At 41.2% G+C, this 17,451-nt stretch overlaps 1 protein-coding gene across 1 annotated transcript in view; it reads right to left on the bottom strand.

The window, feature by feature from the left end:
• Positions 1 to 845: 845 nt before the first annotated feature.
• Positions 846 to 17,451, bottom strand: part of thsd4 (thrombospondin type 1 domain containing 4) — a 58,486-nt gene continuing 41,880 nt past the window's right edge. Inside the window, exons 7-17 of the mRNA XM_030045779.1 lie at positions 16,261 to 16,465; positions 11,534 to 11,709; positions 10,368 to 10,464; positions 9,999 to 10,196; positions 7,230 to 7,359; positions 4,851 to 5,055; positions 4,226 to 4,399; positions 3,380 to 3,553; positions 3,032 to 3,211; positions 2,239 to 2,383; positions 846 to 1,677 (exon numbers count right to left, since the gene is read on the bottom strand). Coding sequence (XP_029901639.1) covers positions 1,535 to 1,677; positions 2,239 to 2,383; positions 3,032 to 3,211; positions 3,380 to 3,553; positions 4,226 to 4,399; positions 4,851 to 5,055; positions 7,230 to 7,359; positions 9,999 to 10,196; positions 10,368 to 10,464; positions 11,534 to 11,709; positions 16,261 to 16,465 — 1,827 coding nt within the window. The 3' untranslated portion in view covers positions 846 to 1,534. The remainder of the gene's footprint in view (positions 1,678 to 2,238; positions 2,384 to 3,031; positions 3,212 to 3,379; positions 3,554 to 4,225; positions 4,400 to 4,850; positions 5,056 to 7,229; positions 7,360 to 9,998; positions 10,197 to 10,367; positions 10,465 to 11,533; positions 11,710 to 16,260; positions 16,466 to 17,451) is intronic.

The raw sequence follows: 17,451 nt of genomic DNA, 5'->3' as shown, positions 1-17,451 counted from the left end.
GGATTGTGGTATAATCCTACTCTTCTTTCTAGGATTGTACTTGGGATAATCAAGAGTAAAACCATCATGTTGACCCATTCAGAATGGTACATTCCCTTAAGGAGCAAATTCTTTGCATACTTGAGTCATGATGCCTTTAACATTGATACGCATACAGTACTTCTGGATCAGAGGTAAGTTTATAGTGCTTGTGGATGGAATTTATAAAAGCTATTGAAGATTAATAACCACTACAATATTTTAGGGATCCAGGCATACAATCCATTCATAACTGGGCATTTCAGAACATTCATTTCCCATGGAACAAAATATGTGGTTTGTTTTTACCTTTTCTCTGCAAAATATACATGAGGATTCTGGCCATCTGCTTACACCATCCCCTGGGCTGTGGAATGGCTAGATTCCTTTTTTGAGGTTGTGATTGGTGGAGAGGCAGCAAACACTTTATCCCTGCAGCCAAAAGGGGCCAGCGATGGCCGATAAACTGGCGCCCTCCCTGGGGACCCACACAAATAAATAAAGAGGGCTTTCTCTATTCAGTCACTGCAAGGACTGTCTGAGCAGCCTTCAGAAAAACAACTTAGACATTCATTCATACATACATATATACATACATATTACATACGCTGCATTTACACACAAAATCTGATTCATGTAAAACCTGTGGCACTGATCAGACTTTCTCATGGCTGTCTAAGCAGGGAAAAAATCAACATGGGATTCAATATGCTTTCCCCCTGCTTAGAAAATCATTAAGATCAAAGAATTCAGTGGTAGTGCTGCATAACACAGGATACAGAAAGATACTCCTTTAGCGATATGGAAGGTTGATGTACAGCAACAAGTTGTTGGAAGGAAAAAAAAAAAGGACAGCACTTGTGGACAGTCTTCATTTTTATGACTGGAAGTGTCTTTGGTCAACTATGGAGATGGGACTTAAATAGTATGTTGTACTGCAGGTTATAGGTGAATTGGAATCAAGGAAAACTTCATACTACATGTGGATAATCATGTTATCAATCTGTAGATTGTGTAAAGAAACTTATTACGGTGTGCACAGTCTATACATTATACACAAGAAAGTAAACTTTTAATGGTGCTCTCCTTTACACATCAGGTTATCCATGAGGGGCATCATGGCAGCTCAGACGCAGTAGCAGTTCACTGTCATTTCACAGTTACCGTAAGGTGAATGGCAGCTGTTAACTGTTTCCAATGAAACATACACAAAATAAACAACTTTTTATTGTACATGTTCCTGGGTTTCTCTGTCACCTGCGTCTCTCACCCCATCAGGGCTCTGGTCAGCGGCTGAATACTTGTCCCCCACTTTTCTTTTGTCCGATAGCTATCTCCGAACAAACCCAAGAGAAGAGTCCTTTCTTCATTTTGCATCCTATAGGCACTCAGAGAACCAAGTGTCCATTTAGGGCAAGTTCCAGGCAGTCCGCTCCCCTGGCTGGCCCAGGAACAGAGTGGCTGCTGCAGGTACTGAGTCTGGCCCCACAGGGGCTCAAGGGACTGGTAGAGACTGCTAGCTGCGACCCCGATGAATTGACTGTCTGTGGGCCACTCGTGAACAGGAAGCGCAGCACGTGGTCTTGTAGTAATCATACACGCAGAGGCGAGCCTGGACCACCACGTTGCAGTTAAAGTACTTGTCTCTGCAGTTCTCATCTGAAACAAAAACAACAACAAAATGAACACGGGGTTATATGCCACACTGTACTGTTCCAGCAACACTAGATGATCCTTATTTAAAGAAACAGTTCACCCAAAATAATAATAAAAAAAGATGTTTTCCCACTTAGCCCTAGTGTTTCCATGTTGCCCTGTCTCCTGGCACTCCAATACAAATTTAATGTTTTTCTGTGCTAATTGTACTGGCCACTATGCAGCTCGTTTGGAACACTTTTGAGGTCAGTGCCTTCCTCAAGGGCAGTTTGACAGTAGTTGTTGAGGGAGTGGAAAGCACTCCAGATGCCAAGATTTCCCCAGCTAAAACAGGCATGAAAACCTGGCAACTTCAGAATCAAGTCTGCTTCTCTGACCTTTAGCCTCTCTCCGCCCCAATTAGAGAGCTAGTCCATGAAAAATTACCATTCTTTCCCTAATGATGATACAGTCTTTCCTGGCTGACACAAGCACATTGACAAGGGCGGCGCCATCCTGTCAGAATGATACACTACACCGTCCAATGCAGTGGTTTACCAGATAACATTTTAAGGAAAGACTAACCTATCTGAGGTATGCATGGCTCAGGGTTGCATTCTTCCTTCTCTGATGGTCTCAGGTGCTCCTCGCAGCCATCACTGGACAGCATCTCGTCAGAGAGGCAGCGCACCTCCCGCACACGAAAACCTCCTTCACATGTTTTCGAACACTAGAGGTAGGGGAGTCAGAAAGTAACATGATCAAAATAAATAATCAGACATTTTCACACCATCTTAAAGCTGTAATTCATTCTTTTTCACTCTTCCATTCATATTACATTTCTACTTAACATTAGTGTTGAAACAATAAGTCAGTTAATCGCATAAGTCGATAAAACAATCAAATTTTGATAACAAAGGAATTTTTATTCATTTATCATGTAACTAGTGTGGGCCCTCAACTTCTGGTGCCATGCTGGTTTGATCAATGTTGGGGGAAAGTAGAGGAAGAGTAGGGGTTGTATATTTTGGCCAGATTGGTTCCTGCGTGTCCAATCAAGTCAGCTGCTTCACTATAAAAGCCTGCACATCCCACATTTTGCTTCACCTTTTTTGTGCTCTAGAGGGTTTAGAGGGTTGCTTGTTCCCCAAATGGGTGTTTGTTTGCCTGATCCATTGGTTGTTGTTGGATTACTATGTGCCTACCTGTATACATACTTACTTTGGTGCTACATTTGTTTCATTATTAAATATATAATTTTCTAGTTGGTGACTGGTCTTTTATGCTGCTTCCATTACACACCTAGACAGTTTGGGTTGTAACAATAGGAATTGCCTTGCTCAAGGGCACCTAGACAGAAGTCCAATATCTTACTCACAGCACTCCAATCTGTGTGGTACCACTTTGCCCCACAGGCCTTGAGGTTGCAACTCTGCTGGCTGAGAGGCCGCTCAAGGGAGGAGCACTCATACGGTGGCATCACGGTGTATCCCTCATCCGATTTCATCAGACACACCACTGACCTCTGCTTGCTGCCATTGCCACACTCTGCAGAACACTGAGATACATGCAAGAATAGCACAGACCATATGGATGTAATGAGACATTGCATAATGGAGAGAAGAAAGAAAAAACATCTGTAACATATCACTGTGAAATCCCAGCTATTTAGCTACTCTAGACAACTTATATTTAAGCCCAGTTTGACCTCTCATCGTCCTCTTACCTGGCTCCAGGGGCCTGTGAACCACTCGATGCGGCTCTCACATGGACCGTTGTTGCAGACCTGTGAATCTGCTGGCCGCTCGTGGCCACACCCCTCCAGAGGAAGGCTGCTGATGTGATTGGTCAAGCAGAGGACTCCTCGTGTCCGTACACCCATCCCACATTCAGCAGAGCACTGCAGAGGAAGCACACAAATTAGGTTCTCATTTCATCTTTAAAAAGAGAGAGATTCTTTGGTGATTTATTTGGCCGATGACATCTCGCTGAGTAAATGCACTTTGCCTTTGTCTCGTTTTGGCTCATCAGTCGACTAAAGAACTCACTGTCCTCCTTTATTAACTGACCCATTAGAAAAATGTTAAAATACTGTTTTAAACAGCCTGATCCATATAGTAAACATTAATGTCAAATACATGTGAAGAGTCAGAACAATCTATTTGGCAGCTGGTGTGAGTTTGATGGAAAACATTATAATATTGAGCTGACTTTTGACCAATCCATGTCTCTGTTGTTTTCAAGACTTAAGAATCCTTTTTTTTTTTTTTTCATTTTCATTTTTTCATCCAGTCTTTTCAGCAGTGAGAAGGTGTAAGGAATGATATAGTAACTATTTGGTTGAAAGACTTTGATATGAAAATATACTAATATGTTCCTACTGAGAAACATTCAAGAAAGAACTGTGTCCATTGTCAATGAAGGATAGGTGAAGGATAAATATGTGGAGGAGGGATATCTACAATGACTACCACTGTATTAGAAATGAATGGAAGTTGTGTGTCCAAAAAATGTGAGATCCTAGGAAGAAAAAAAAAAATCTCTAGTCATTGATATTGGGCCTAATACTTACCGTGTTGCCCCACTCAGTGTAGAACCAGCTCTTGGCACAGGGCCCCATGTCACAGTTCTCCACATCGCTAGGCCGGAGATTCATGTTGCACTCCTCATCAGGAACAAAGTCGCCCACATTGCTGACACATCGCACCTCCCGTGACCTCTGACCCAGCCCACATGGCACAGAGCACTAGGGGGACACAGGCCAGATGGTTACAATACTGTACTGTGTTAGAGGTAAGTGGCGCCGGAAAGAGGGGTTTGCCGCAAGAGAAGCTAACATATTAGACCCACGTGATGAGCACCTGTAAGAGCTGTGCTCTGTGTTTGTTGGCTTGTCCAGTGTGTGTGATGCTTTTTGGAAGGTGCAGAACTAAGAATTACTGTGAGTGCTGTTGAGTAACTTCCAGGCATTCCTCAGCAAAATGAGGAATAGATAGGAATAGATGCTACCAAGAAAAAAAGTGATTGTGTAAGTGATTGTTTAAACAGTTTTAATCTCACTACCTTGAATCTATTTGTCAGTGTTCAAGTGCGATATGTAAATAACTGAATACTGAACACAAGCAAAAATATCTTCATATCATGGTTCCTTCCTTTTTCTGGGCTAAACAGGTTTTATGAATGACAGTGCCACTCACAGGGGTCCACTCTGTGCGGATCTGCCACTCACTGCAGATCTTCAGCTGGCAGGTGCTGGCCGTTTCGGGTCGCTCCAGGTGTCGGCAGCGGCTGGTGTGAACGTTGAGGGTACGATTGGCATAAACCTGGCGACATAGGACCTGCCGATGCTGCATGCCGAGCCCACAGGTCTTGCTGCATTCTGACCACTCTCCAATGTCCCAGCTGCTCATGAGAAAAACACAAAAACTGAATGTTAGGATGATTTCGACAGAGCGTAGATCACATACCTAAGCTATCGGGGGGTCCAGTGTAAAACCTAAAAAGAGGTTTGGAAGACATGTATGACTCTTGCCATACCAAAATAAATGCCACAGGGAGCTATATTCTCTCAAAACCAGTGATGTTCAGTCCTGTGCCATGGAAGAGTGGATGTTTTTGACCTAAACTTTACTTATTGTATAACTTATTGTATAATTGCAGTAATTGCATCCTATAACTGACTTTGTTTACACTGTAATTTGTTTGACTGAATACGTCATCTACTTCACAGTTTACTGTCTGAGCTTTAAATATAAGCAGACAGTATGTGGCAGCTAGTCATGAGTATTACATGCATTTTAAGGTTATCTGAGTTTAGTTTTTATCTGTAAATTTAGTATTCACACATTTTTTTCAAAAAGCCTGTTGCCTTTATTTATTGACATCGTAGGAATATGTGTGTAAACCATACATATGGCCTTTTCCGAGCAAACAGCAACATTTTTTATACAAAAATACTAGGCTACAGTCACTGAGAGTAAAAGCGCATGCAATAACACTGGATGTGGTGTGTGCTAAATGGCTCATCTGACTTTGAAGCAGGATTTGGAGCATTGTGCATTGCAAGGCACACTTTCTACTCAGAAGATTTTGTTTTCCAGGCCTATTTTACTGGTCCACTGCTCTCCACCTAACCCTCAGGTAGGAGCAGAGGGATGGCTTTTATTAGTGTGGTTTCGATAATATTTTGACATTCTAGGCTGAGATTAATTCAAACGATATTTATTTATCACTACTTAGAAACCAGTGGTTGGTCTAAACAAGCTGGTCCACATTTGACAGGCTGGTCTCATTCTCTCTGTTATTTATTTCTGCTGCTGCTTGGCATGTAGATGAAACAGTTTGCTGTAGCTGACAGCCACTGCTGAAGCTGTATTTTTCAGCCTGAGTGTTTATTTCTTCACCTGAGCAGGGTTCAGTGTAAGGTTGACATCGCTGACATTTCCTGCAGCATTAAGGGGAAGATTGTTACCCTGCACAGCCAGTTAGGCTTGTATCTTTATGCTAATGACTAGTTGTGCACAGCATAATGGTGGTTAAGGAACTGTGATATTTATCAAGGCAGATTTCTTACAGATGTGTGCACACATATTTGATAAATGTCAACTTTCTTGTATGTGCATACATTCTTAATTTTGTTTCTGGAAAAAAAAAAAAAATCAGAACCTTTTCTACTCATTGTTGATAAATGAGGGCCTAAATCTTTGACTGGTAATCAGTTCAGAGTGTTTCATAATGTTTTTCTTCCATACACAAGTCAAACCTTTGAAGCACATATGAGAATATATAGCCACAAATGCTCACTGGTTCTGTAAAATGTTTGTCTACTAAGCGAAGACGGTTTGGCATCCCCTTGTGTTGACATCATTCAGTTTGCTCATCTAATCCCTCAACGCCCTGAGCACCCAGGATTCCTGTCTGGTTTCCAAAGCGGTGAGGCTACATGCCAACATCTGATGCTCATGACAATGAAAAATCTATTCTTTGTAAATCTATGATTCTTAATTGCCTTTGAGTGACAATTTGAATTACTGCTCCTTGGCAAGGGACTAGAAGCGTTCCTGTGCTGCATTTATAGCAAGATTAACACCATTTTTGGTCAACTTTCAAACTCAGAGCGACATATTTTATCGTTTTCACTAAACCTCTTCAAAAAAAGTTAAGAGGCATTAAGTCTTTCATTTTTAGGGATGCATTACACAGTGGTATAGGAAACAAATTCAAACACGTGAATCATCGATGAAGCTTTCTGTGCACAATGAATGCACAAAGGTAGGATCCCTCATTGATTTGACTTTTGAAATCCACATCAACAATGAGAGAAAGGAGCAGTTTAAGAAGGATTTTTTTTTTTAAGATTTGGAAATAAAATGTGGTTTGCAGTTGTAATTTAAGAGAATGCAATTAAATAACAGAAAGGTAAAATCTTCCTGGTGGGTCGGCAAGTAATGGTGCATTTGTCATGTCATTCCTTCTTTCTTCCAGCTTTTATGTCACTGTTTATGTCACATTTCCTAAGAGAGCCGGAGAAAGCAGTGCACATGTAAGTGTGAGAATGTCAGAGTGGGATCCCTCACAAAGCCGGGCAGGGCTGGAGGTTGCATGGCTCCTCCTGGGGACTCGGTCTGCTGCTGCTGTCACACAAAGCGTCTGACACTTGGTCGTGAGTCAGCCGGTGGACACAGTGGAATATGGAGTATCTGAAACCTGAAAAACACAAAAAAGACGCATAGTGATGCACTGAATCTGTCATGCCTGCCGCTGAATCCTCTATAGGCAACAAAATCGCATGCATCACTTTGTGAGATGTAAGCAAACACTGAAGACATTCGTCACAGCTGGAGCCGTCTTTTATGTTTTGATAGCAGCTTTGTAAATAGTATGTTTGCTTAGCTCTCTAATACTATAACAACAGTGGTTATGTTTTGTTTTGTGTCTGACTTTCTAAACAAAGGATTGTGGGAAATGAAAGGTAAACAACTTTTGCGGTTAGCATAATAGAATACCAGCCCTTCACTATGGAGATTATGCAGTGTTTCCAAAATGTGTTTTGAAATATCTGGATGGCGTCCTGACTTTTGTTACATGTTGGCCCGTGGGTAAACTTTTCTCTTTTAAGAGTTCAAACTGAAGTTGTTTTTTTTCGTTTTTTTTTTTTCTTTTTATCTACAAGTGGCACGACTACTATACTGTTACTATCAAACATGCACAAAAAAAGCAACATCTCTCTAATATGGAGTTACAAACCCTTTTACACAATCCATGTCAGTTTTCTCAAGGCTTAAAAATCCTCCTTTAAACTGCTTTCCTCCCCTTAAAAGGTCAAATCAATAATGATCATTATTTTCAACTGGATTCACCTGGTCTATTTAAGAAAAGAGCAAATGTTATCAAAACTGATATATCTAGGTGTTAGTATCATTGATGATGAGTATTAAAGATAGATATTTAAACAATATTTAATACTATAAAATCATACAGTGGAGTCAAACGTAATTTAGCACCTAGTGTAACCCCGTCCCACCAGCTGCAGGTCTCTGGCAACAGCTTCCTCTGGCTCTGTGGATTCAGTAATTAAAACCATAACTTATACTGACTTTAACTTTCAAGTGTGACTGTCAAGCTCTGTGAGTAAGTCAAACCCAGATGAGAAATGGTAAACAAACAAACTACTACAGCTGCACATTTTCTAGTTCAGGCTACAGCTTTGCAACTTGAAGAATTGGTTGGCAAACACCTGTGCTCTACCGAGCAGCTCTGGTTGAATATTACTTGATTTGTTTTGATCTAGCTATAACAAAATATGCGACGCACAAAAGAACACAAACTAATCACAAGTAATGCATGCATGTAAATACTATAATGAGTGTGTGTGTGTGTGTGTGTGTGTGTGTGTGTGTGTGTGTGTGTGTGTGTGTGTGTGTGTGTGTGTGTGTGTGTGCGTGAATGGAGGCCATAAAAAGGTTAAGTAAACTTTCTTGGTCAGTAAGTAAGAGCTGGTCTTTCGAATATTCTTGAATAAAATGGGACAGGCCAATGTATTGATTCTGCTGTGAAGTGTTTGGTTTTGTTTTTGTCCAGTACCAGTCTTTATCTATAGTCTACATCTACTTCAGTCATGTGCACTCCTGGCGAAGCTCTCGTTCTTGTGATAGGGAAAGATTTAATGGCTCAAACTTGGTGGATGTATTATACTTGCATGGAGCAACAAGTACAACTCCATGGGTAAGAATGTGAACTGTCAGTCTAAGCAGAGATTAAAGTTTACATTTAAGTGAAATCTCAATGTAACGGTGCTCCAATAAATTTGGTCTAAGCGCACACTGTCAGCAGAATTGAATACCTCATTTGCCATAAGTCATGTCAATCTTTGGCATCCTGATCCGTCAAACTTTTGAACAAGTAATTGGAATTTATGTCAGGTCTCATGCTCTCTCTTCAGTGTGAGAACTGCAAGTGCAAACTCCAAGTGATAGTGGGAAGGCAGTTTAGCATAAAGCTAAAAACACAAACTTGAGGAGTAATATCAAACATGTAAAGAAATTGAGTTTTTCTTTGTACCCAAGAATGCATTGTCTACTTTTTCATAATGTCATTTCACAATTTAAAAGGTCCAATTAGCAGCAGCATCACAAAACAAAACACTCAAAGTTCACTACCGACTTCCCTAAAGGAGAAGAGCTGAGGGCCAAAAAGCTGAGAAGACTCAAAGAGAAGCACACTACTCAGATAAACTACTTCTACACCAACATGAGTGACAGGGCAACTGAAGTATCCTTCAAAATTATACACTAACTGATGAAAAAGATATTAAACATACTGATAGCAGTTGGCCGTGTGCTGCTGTTGAGCACTTTGTGATCGGCACTTAATTAAACTGCAATTAAAATGAAAATAAAAAGAATGGAAGTTAAGAGGATCTGGAAACTTTCAAAATTACATTTGTGGTTGGTAATAATAATAAATTGCAGTAATTGCACTATACATCATGCTTTTCATTCCTTAATAACATATAATTAGTGTGCACTGTCTGAAATATATATAGTTGGACAGTTTGATGGAGGAAAGGGATGATTTAGTATTGCGGTCCTTGTAGATTTTTTTTTTTCTGACAATGTGGCTCCTGAGCTGGAAGAAGTTGAATACCACTGTTTTATCCACAACCTATTAATTTAATGTTATGTTATTCAGGCATAATTGCATTCCTTACAATAGTTGCGTGTAATTTTGGCAGTCTTTAAGCTTCCTGTACTCTGTTGCACTGATTTCAAGTGGCTCTGGATGTCATGGTAAGCTAAATGCCTACAATGTCAATGTGAGCAGTCATACAAACTGTAATGTCTGACCTTTGCCACACGAGGCGCTGCACTCAGTAGCACCTGCCAGTTTCCAGTTGTACTCTCTCTGGCGTCTGGGGGGCTGCACTGCAGGTACCTGGTTGTCGGGGAGACGAGGAGGGTACTGGCCCCCTGCAGCTGGGTCATAGCCCTCCGGGTGGGTGTTGCTGTGATGGTCGAAGCCTCCCTGCCCAATCACCGTGTTCCCTAAGGCATGAACAGGAGAGTTTAAAGTGTCAGAGATATGGTAATCAGTGTGGTGGGTGGATGTACATACGCATGGATGGATGAAGGGACAGACAGATAGAAATATGAACCAAAGGACATGATAATAGATAGGAAGATGAATGGAGTGGACGAACAGCGGGTCTGACTTACCATCTGGCCTGTGGTTCGGCTGCTGAGGGCTGACTGGTTTCTCAGCAGGGAGAATGTACTCGTAATGAACACCAGGGTTAGGCTGCTGGTAGATCATCTGAAGGAAAGTATGCGACTCAATCAGCAACCCTAAAATAATACTGTTTCCCTTTTCAAGGATAGGTTCAAGTTGTTTTGAAGTCTATTCCCTTTATTCCAGTCACAGGCAATGTCGAGGTTACATTTTTGCATTGATCCATCCAGTGCACCGTACCCGAGATGCAGCACAATCTCCACAGCTACAGATCAATTCAAGTCTACAAGGTCAAAATCCATCAATCATCTTTCAGTGCAAAACCCACCATTCAACAGTAATATGGTGCAACAGAAGATTCACTTTATAAAATGAAGCGGTAGTTTATAGTCACTGTTGCCAAATTCCCTCTGACTGGAGGAGAGGAAACAGATTTCAGGAAACTCAAACTGATCCTTTAACTGATCTGAAAGGTATCATCCCCCAAAAATTGAGAAAAATGTAATGTAATGGTAGTCAGTAAGTTTCTTCATATTAGGGGTGTAATGATTCATTCACTGCACTGATGCATTAATTACAAATTCTGCTGATTCAGCTGAATCAATTTGCTAAAAGAAATAATTCAAATAAATCACTGTTGCCTCAATCGATTGAAATGCTTTCAATTGATTCATTTACATTTCTTCCAGAAAAAAGAAAAAAAATGTGGTGATCTAACCCAATATTATTAAGTGCAGCTTTTTCGTCAAAAGTTTTTTTAATAGAATAAATTGACATTTTTTCACATTTTTGAAGAAAGGGATAGTATTACATTATTATACATGTTTATTAATGGGTATAAAATTTTATCTAAATGTACTGAATTGATCTGCTGACTTGAGTCACAGTTTACAACCTCAAATTTAATTGATTCAGGCCTACACTTCATATGAATTTATCATGAATAAAGGGTAAAAGGTAACTTCCACACTGGACAATTTCTAATTTGGAGATAGGGGAGTGGTAAACAAATTTCCACTTTTCCAAAATGGTTGTACAACACGTGTGAATAACTCTGGTCTTGCAATTCAAAATTATATACGGTAAACAGTTTGACAGAAGGAGAGTCACTAGTCATGCACTGGTTATCCAGAAGATCAAGCTGTTTAGTTACATAAACATCCAGGATCTCATTGGTGGGCCCTTCAGCGAGGAAGGACTCCCCGGCTGTGCTAGTGATTTCATTGGGTCGGCGGTAGGTGAACATGGTTCCCGCTGCCTCGTACTTTCCTGGCCGATCAATAGCCCAGTTTCCGTTGATGATGGAGCGCCCTGATCGGCTTCGGAGAGCTGGAAGAGACAGAGAGAACATCCCAGAAGCACCACATTAATTCAGGCAGCACATGCAAGTCAAAAAAGTGTTCACCACATCAGCTGATTGTCAGCCTATCCAAACAAACACCAATCATGTTGAGTGCTTAAAAACAGCTCTTTATTCATTCCTGTGGTTCCTACCAGAAACATGCTGCTGTTAGTTTGCGCTGCTTTCTCCCTCCACAACCCCAGTTTCCTGCCGTCTGCCTTCTTATTAATCAATATACTAGAAAGTGCCTGTAGGCTTATCTATTGAACAGTCCATGTCTCAATGATATGTGTCTATTCTGCAGTCGGCAGGGGTTTGATTACTCTCGCTGCTGAATCTGTAACATGCTGCTCATGATTCATACAGGGAGCAGAACTTGTTCCACAAATAAAACTGAAACCACTTACACAACCACAGTTTTATTTTAATAATGCCAGTGTTCCTCATTGAATTGCTGTTTAATGTGAAACTCTTAGGCGTAACGAGAAATGTAGGGTGGGGGGAAAAGGTGTGAGGTATAGCTTAGAGGTATAGCTACATGGGCAAATGTTCTCACGTGTAGTTTCAAAGTAACGTCTTTTATAAACGTGACAACCTGTTTGTGCTGGCAAATCTTTCATGTAAATCCTGTAACGAAATCTCTCAAGATGTGTTCCGCTGATTCCATGGATTAAGGACGAGAGGCCATTAGAAAAGCATTAGAAGTGAAACATTAGACAGGCTTGTAGAAGAGTGTTTGGACAACTAAAAGTACATTAGAGATGCACAGCATAGAACAGAGGCCTTTTGAGGGAACAACAGGGCGACAGTAAGGATACAGTGAATGACTCCTGTCTTTGTCTCCTCTTTGCTGGTTTCATTTAAAGGATATGAATCCCTTTTCGGAAAATGTTGATACCTAGAATTTGGCGGCCCATATTTCAAAAGCACCAATGATTCTGTCCTCAAAAATATTTCATTGTGTAAGCAAAGTTTTTAAGACTCCTACCTTTAACAGCAAACCCTAACATGTTTCATTTTCATGCCAGCAAGCACTCTGTATTTGTTTTCTTGTTGTTTTTTTTTTTTTTTTTTTTTTTTTTTTAAATGGCAGAATTTTGAATAAATTCTCGGTTTTATCCCATGGATGTCACCTTGATTCACAGTTCCTCAAAAAACTTCAATATACAGTTCACTCACTGAGTGAAAGGAGCCATTGTCCATGCATACATTTTCGCTTACTCACTTACTGGGGAAGTATTGTCCAGTGTGTGTGTATGAGTGTGTGAGTGTGTGTGTATGTGAGAGAGAGAGAGAGAGAGAGAGAGAGAGAGAGAGACAGAGAGAGAGAGAGACAGAGAGAGAGAGACTGACATTGTGTATGGGAAAGTGTGGGTACGTGTATGGCTTTACATTGTGTGTTTGTGTGTAAATGAACAGTCGGGTCAAATAATAAATAAATAAATAAATAAGCTGAGCAGTTTGGACTTAAAAGACGGCCACAGAAGGAGGGGGGCAGCATCCTTTTACTGTTCCTTCTTTTTTGGGGAGTGATGAAATTCCTCACCTTAATTAAAAAGGATGGCAAGGCGGGAGGGGTAAGATCCTCTAATGAAAGCTTGTTTACGCACTTTTCCCGAGGGGAGCGGTCAGGAGCAGGGAGGCATGAGAGAAAGGCCATTCGCTCCTTCTCCCAAAACAACTGCTGAGCTGTGGCATGGCTCTCATTAAAACAATGTCTCACATTCCAGCAGTAACTTCTGAAAATACCCCACTACTGTGTCGCACTGTTGTGCGTCTAAAAAGACACCAATTATCTATGTAGTGTGTTTCACTGAGGGGCTCCACTAGGAAAGCTTGTACCACTGTGGTAGCGGGTAGTATACATGTAGGAGGAATCCGGAAAAGTGGCCTCCCCACTGGTTGATTTGCCTTTTAATTAGACAAATCCAATCAATTTTACAAGCAGCTGCTGCCTGCTGCGGTCTGTGGCTGAGCTTACAGCTGCAACTTGGAGACTAAACGCATCAAATGTTAAAAGAGCAAAAAATGGATACCCCAGTAAGACGTTTCATCAATTTAGACTTTAATAACATTTTCCGTGATTTTCAGATTCAGTTATTTTTTAAGTGGTGTCATAATCTTAAACATAATGAAACTTGGTGGATTTCGACTTCTATTTATCCAACAAGTGTTTTGGGGGCCGGGATGGAGGCAGAGCTATGAGGAATCTGGCAGGCAGTGAGTGATGACTGCAAACTTGGACTGCAAACTGTGTGGACCTGAAATCCTCTGATGGTGACTGTTAATCTGGCAGGAAATTAATGGCAACTGTAAGAGTGGGAGGCATCTGGTAAATTGATGGTGACAAGATGAAAGTATTCCAAACAGCAAACACTGAAAACTTCAGACCCGTTTAGTATTTGAAAATCTTTAAAGGGGCAGTAAGTAAGTGTAACTGTTTCATGGCTCCACCACTCTTCCAGATGCAAGGGCTGAAAAGGCTTAGAAACTGGAAGAGTTCTCAACCCAAAAAACAAATTAACAAAAGAAACAAGAAAAAATAAAAGAAAAAAAGAAACCCAAATGACAAAGTATTATTATTTTTTTGTTATTTTGCATCGTGATATATTGTATTATCTCATTTCTAGACATTCTTGTTAGATCTCTGCTCCAGATTGGTGGTTCTCATTCTTGGTCTTTGGCAACTGGAGTACCGCGGGCACTCTACCTCATCGGGTTTCAATTTTTGCTCTGTCCATCTCATTAGAGACTAGTTATACCTGGGATGCCGGGTCAATGCAATTAACTCCAGTTAAATGGTAGGAAACACATAAGATGCTTCTCAAAGTCTCGTCTGCAGCCATGGAAGGATGGGTCCTTCATAATGTTGCACTACGAAGGCTATGATGGTTTCTCCTTTGAAACGGTCGACCAAGACCAAACGTGCTCGTCATGCATGTCACCAGAAATGTCAGTGTTGACATCACGCTGTCCTGCAGTGTGCGATGTACAAGAGGCTCTTGTGCTGTGGCCTGTTTAAGGACTTTGAAAAGATGGAGGAGGAATAGACTAATGTGGCATAAGAATGCACTTTAACTTACATTAAAGGCACACTGAAGTGGATCCAGTTCAGTCTGGGTTCTCAAGATCACCAGCTCAAATTTCTTATTCAAACAGCTATAGTTTGAAAAATCAGCAGTCAGCATAAAAAAAAGGAATGACCTCTGTTTCCTTATGTGATACTCTTTGAGTCATGTTTGTAACTTGACTGTTTTGAGAACTGTTTTGTGAACACAATGTACATGAATGGGGAGAAAAAAACTGAACTCCTGATGAACTCGAGTGTCAGAATATAGACTTACATTGAGTTCAAGAGCATATACATGCAAAGGTGTAACTAAACTTCCATGTCGCTTTAAGGATAAATTCCACAGGAGCAGCAGCAGTGTTTTCTGTCTTGCCAAGCTTTTTTTTTTTTTTTCAAATAGTCGTTTGCTCCTGATGTACACACAGTATTGTAAAGATACGTGGGGTTAGGGAGGATACATCTTCACATCCTTGGAAAACTCCCAGATGAAGGCTGCATTTCTCAGCGGTATTAGAAGGATACAAAGTGACGTGAAATACCGCCTCCCTCGGTTGCAGCCTAGACTTTGGAAGGCAGCTATAGAATACCAGCAGAAGTCTGGACCCACTGAGAACCATTGCTGTATCTGAGGGTTAACTATCTGACTATCTTACAATTAACTGCCGTTCATAAAATTTTCCTGGCATCCCAGGTGTAAAACCTAAAGTTAACATCCTCCCACTTTGACACTAATTTGAAGAAATCTGACAACAGTGCTCTCGTGTCAAATTGTTTTTCGGGGTTTGGCTGTGTTAGAGCCTTGAAGGAGGAAATAAGATCAGATGACTTTAAGGAAACACTATAACATACTTTTTGAGGTGTTACCTGTTATCTTGGTGTGGTTAAAGATACAAGACAGTCAGCTTTACCCCTACAAATAAGTGCACATATTGAACTGCAAAAGTTTTTGAAGCCTAATTAACAGTTGTTTTTTCCTGGAATTAAAAATCATAAGTCTGTGAATGCCACTGGATGATTTGCTCTGTTGTACTTTTGTTTGCTTCTATGTAATCAGATTGATTTGACAGCCGCTCCTGACCCCTTGACCTCCTTCTCCACCACTGTTGTCTCCACCAAAAACACTTTACTTTTCAAACCAGTGGAGTAGGCAAGGTAGAGCAGAGACTCAAGGCACCGTCACCCTTTAATGCCCCTAACTGCAAAGCTGCCATTAAGGGTCTACAGGTTTTTATTCCGACCAAATTCTATGCTAAGTAATTTAAGTATCTAGTGAAATCACCTGATGTAGACTCCAAATAATCACTTTGTATATGCATGAGTTGGAATGAAAACCTGTAGTGTCTCGGCTCTTCATTGCATGCTGTTTGACACTGACTTAATGTCTCTAACTGTTGCTGATGGCTGCCCACTGCTCCTCTGCAGCCGGCAACAATCAGCAACCTAAGACAGTGACAAAAGTTGCTCTTACCGAGGTAGTTCCTGCTCTTCACCATCTCAGTCACGTTGATCTTGGTTGCTCCCTCCGGGATCTCGACTATCTTGTGGTAGCCGACCTTGGACAGGCTGTGTTGAAACAGTCCGGAAACCAGCTTGCAGGCTGTGTTGTCACCTCCACACACACCACATTTGTCCATCACCTTGCCTGATCCGAGGTACTCATCGCAGCCGACACTCTGCCGGAAACAGAAGAACATGGAGGCCAAATGAGGAAGTATTGTGATAAACAGTCGAATACAGAGCAACTGTAGCTGCAGTACATGAGTGTGCGCTTCAGGTGCGCTCCAGATGAAAGCTGTTAATTAGGTCTTAACTTATAGATTAACATATATATCAGCCATGTTGAGCCTGTTAAAGGAACGCCACATAATTAACTACCATATTGTTGTACAATATTCATTTAACCGGTAATCTTGTCCTTTCTAGGTGGCACAATCATGACATTATTGCATGATGTTATAGTTTCCTGCCAAAGTTGTATGTGTCATGACAAAAATTACAGGAATCTTGGACATGACCAGGATAGGACAGTCAAATCAGCAATTCATAAATCCAATCAAACCAGCCGTAACAGCAATATGCGGTGCAAATACGTGGTGTGGGGGCCAAAACGTGGCCAAAAGCTCCCAGAGAGCTACCGTACATTCAACCGCACCAGGCCAAAGCAATTGCAATGCAAGGGCAAGTCCCTAATGGAGCTACCGAACCAATGATGCAACCAGCACAGTGGGCATGGGGGGAAAAGTCATCCAGAATTAATGACACAAAGCTCCTCTGTGATTGGACGGCGGCCAATCTCCAGGCTTTCCAGTCAGTTTGCAGCTCTCCCGTAGAGACGTGACTTCACAGGGTCTACGCGCAGCGTTCATGTGAATCTCTCCTGATCCCCGTTGAGTTATTATACCTGTACTGTCTTGTAACGCAAACATATTTCCCTCATAGCTAATGTGTGCCCTGGGTCCCAACATTCATAAAAATGTGCTAATTCAAATACAGCAGCTCCTTTTACTGAGGAGCCAACGCACAGCTACTGAGCTGTACATGTGGCTCTGAGGTGCCAAACGCAACTCTAAAGATACATTACATAAACAAATGCATGAGAAGTGTAGACAGTCATAAAAATGGGTTTTGCTGCAGATTGTGGTTATCTCCATGAGCTTAG

The sequence above is a fragment of the Myripristis murdjan genome, chromosome 3, assembly GCF_902150065.1.
Source record: "Myripristis murdjan chromosome 3, fMyrMur1.1, whole genome shotgun sequence".
Classification (NCBI taxonomy): Eukaryota; Metazoa; Chordata; class Actinopteri; order Holocentriformes; family Holocentridae; genus Myripristis; species Myripristis murdjan.
The sequence above is the reverse complement of the archived record's forward strand: the minus strand, read 5'-3'. Positions and strand labels throughout refer to the sequence as shown.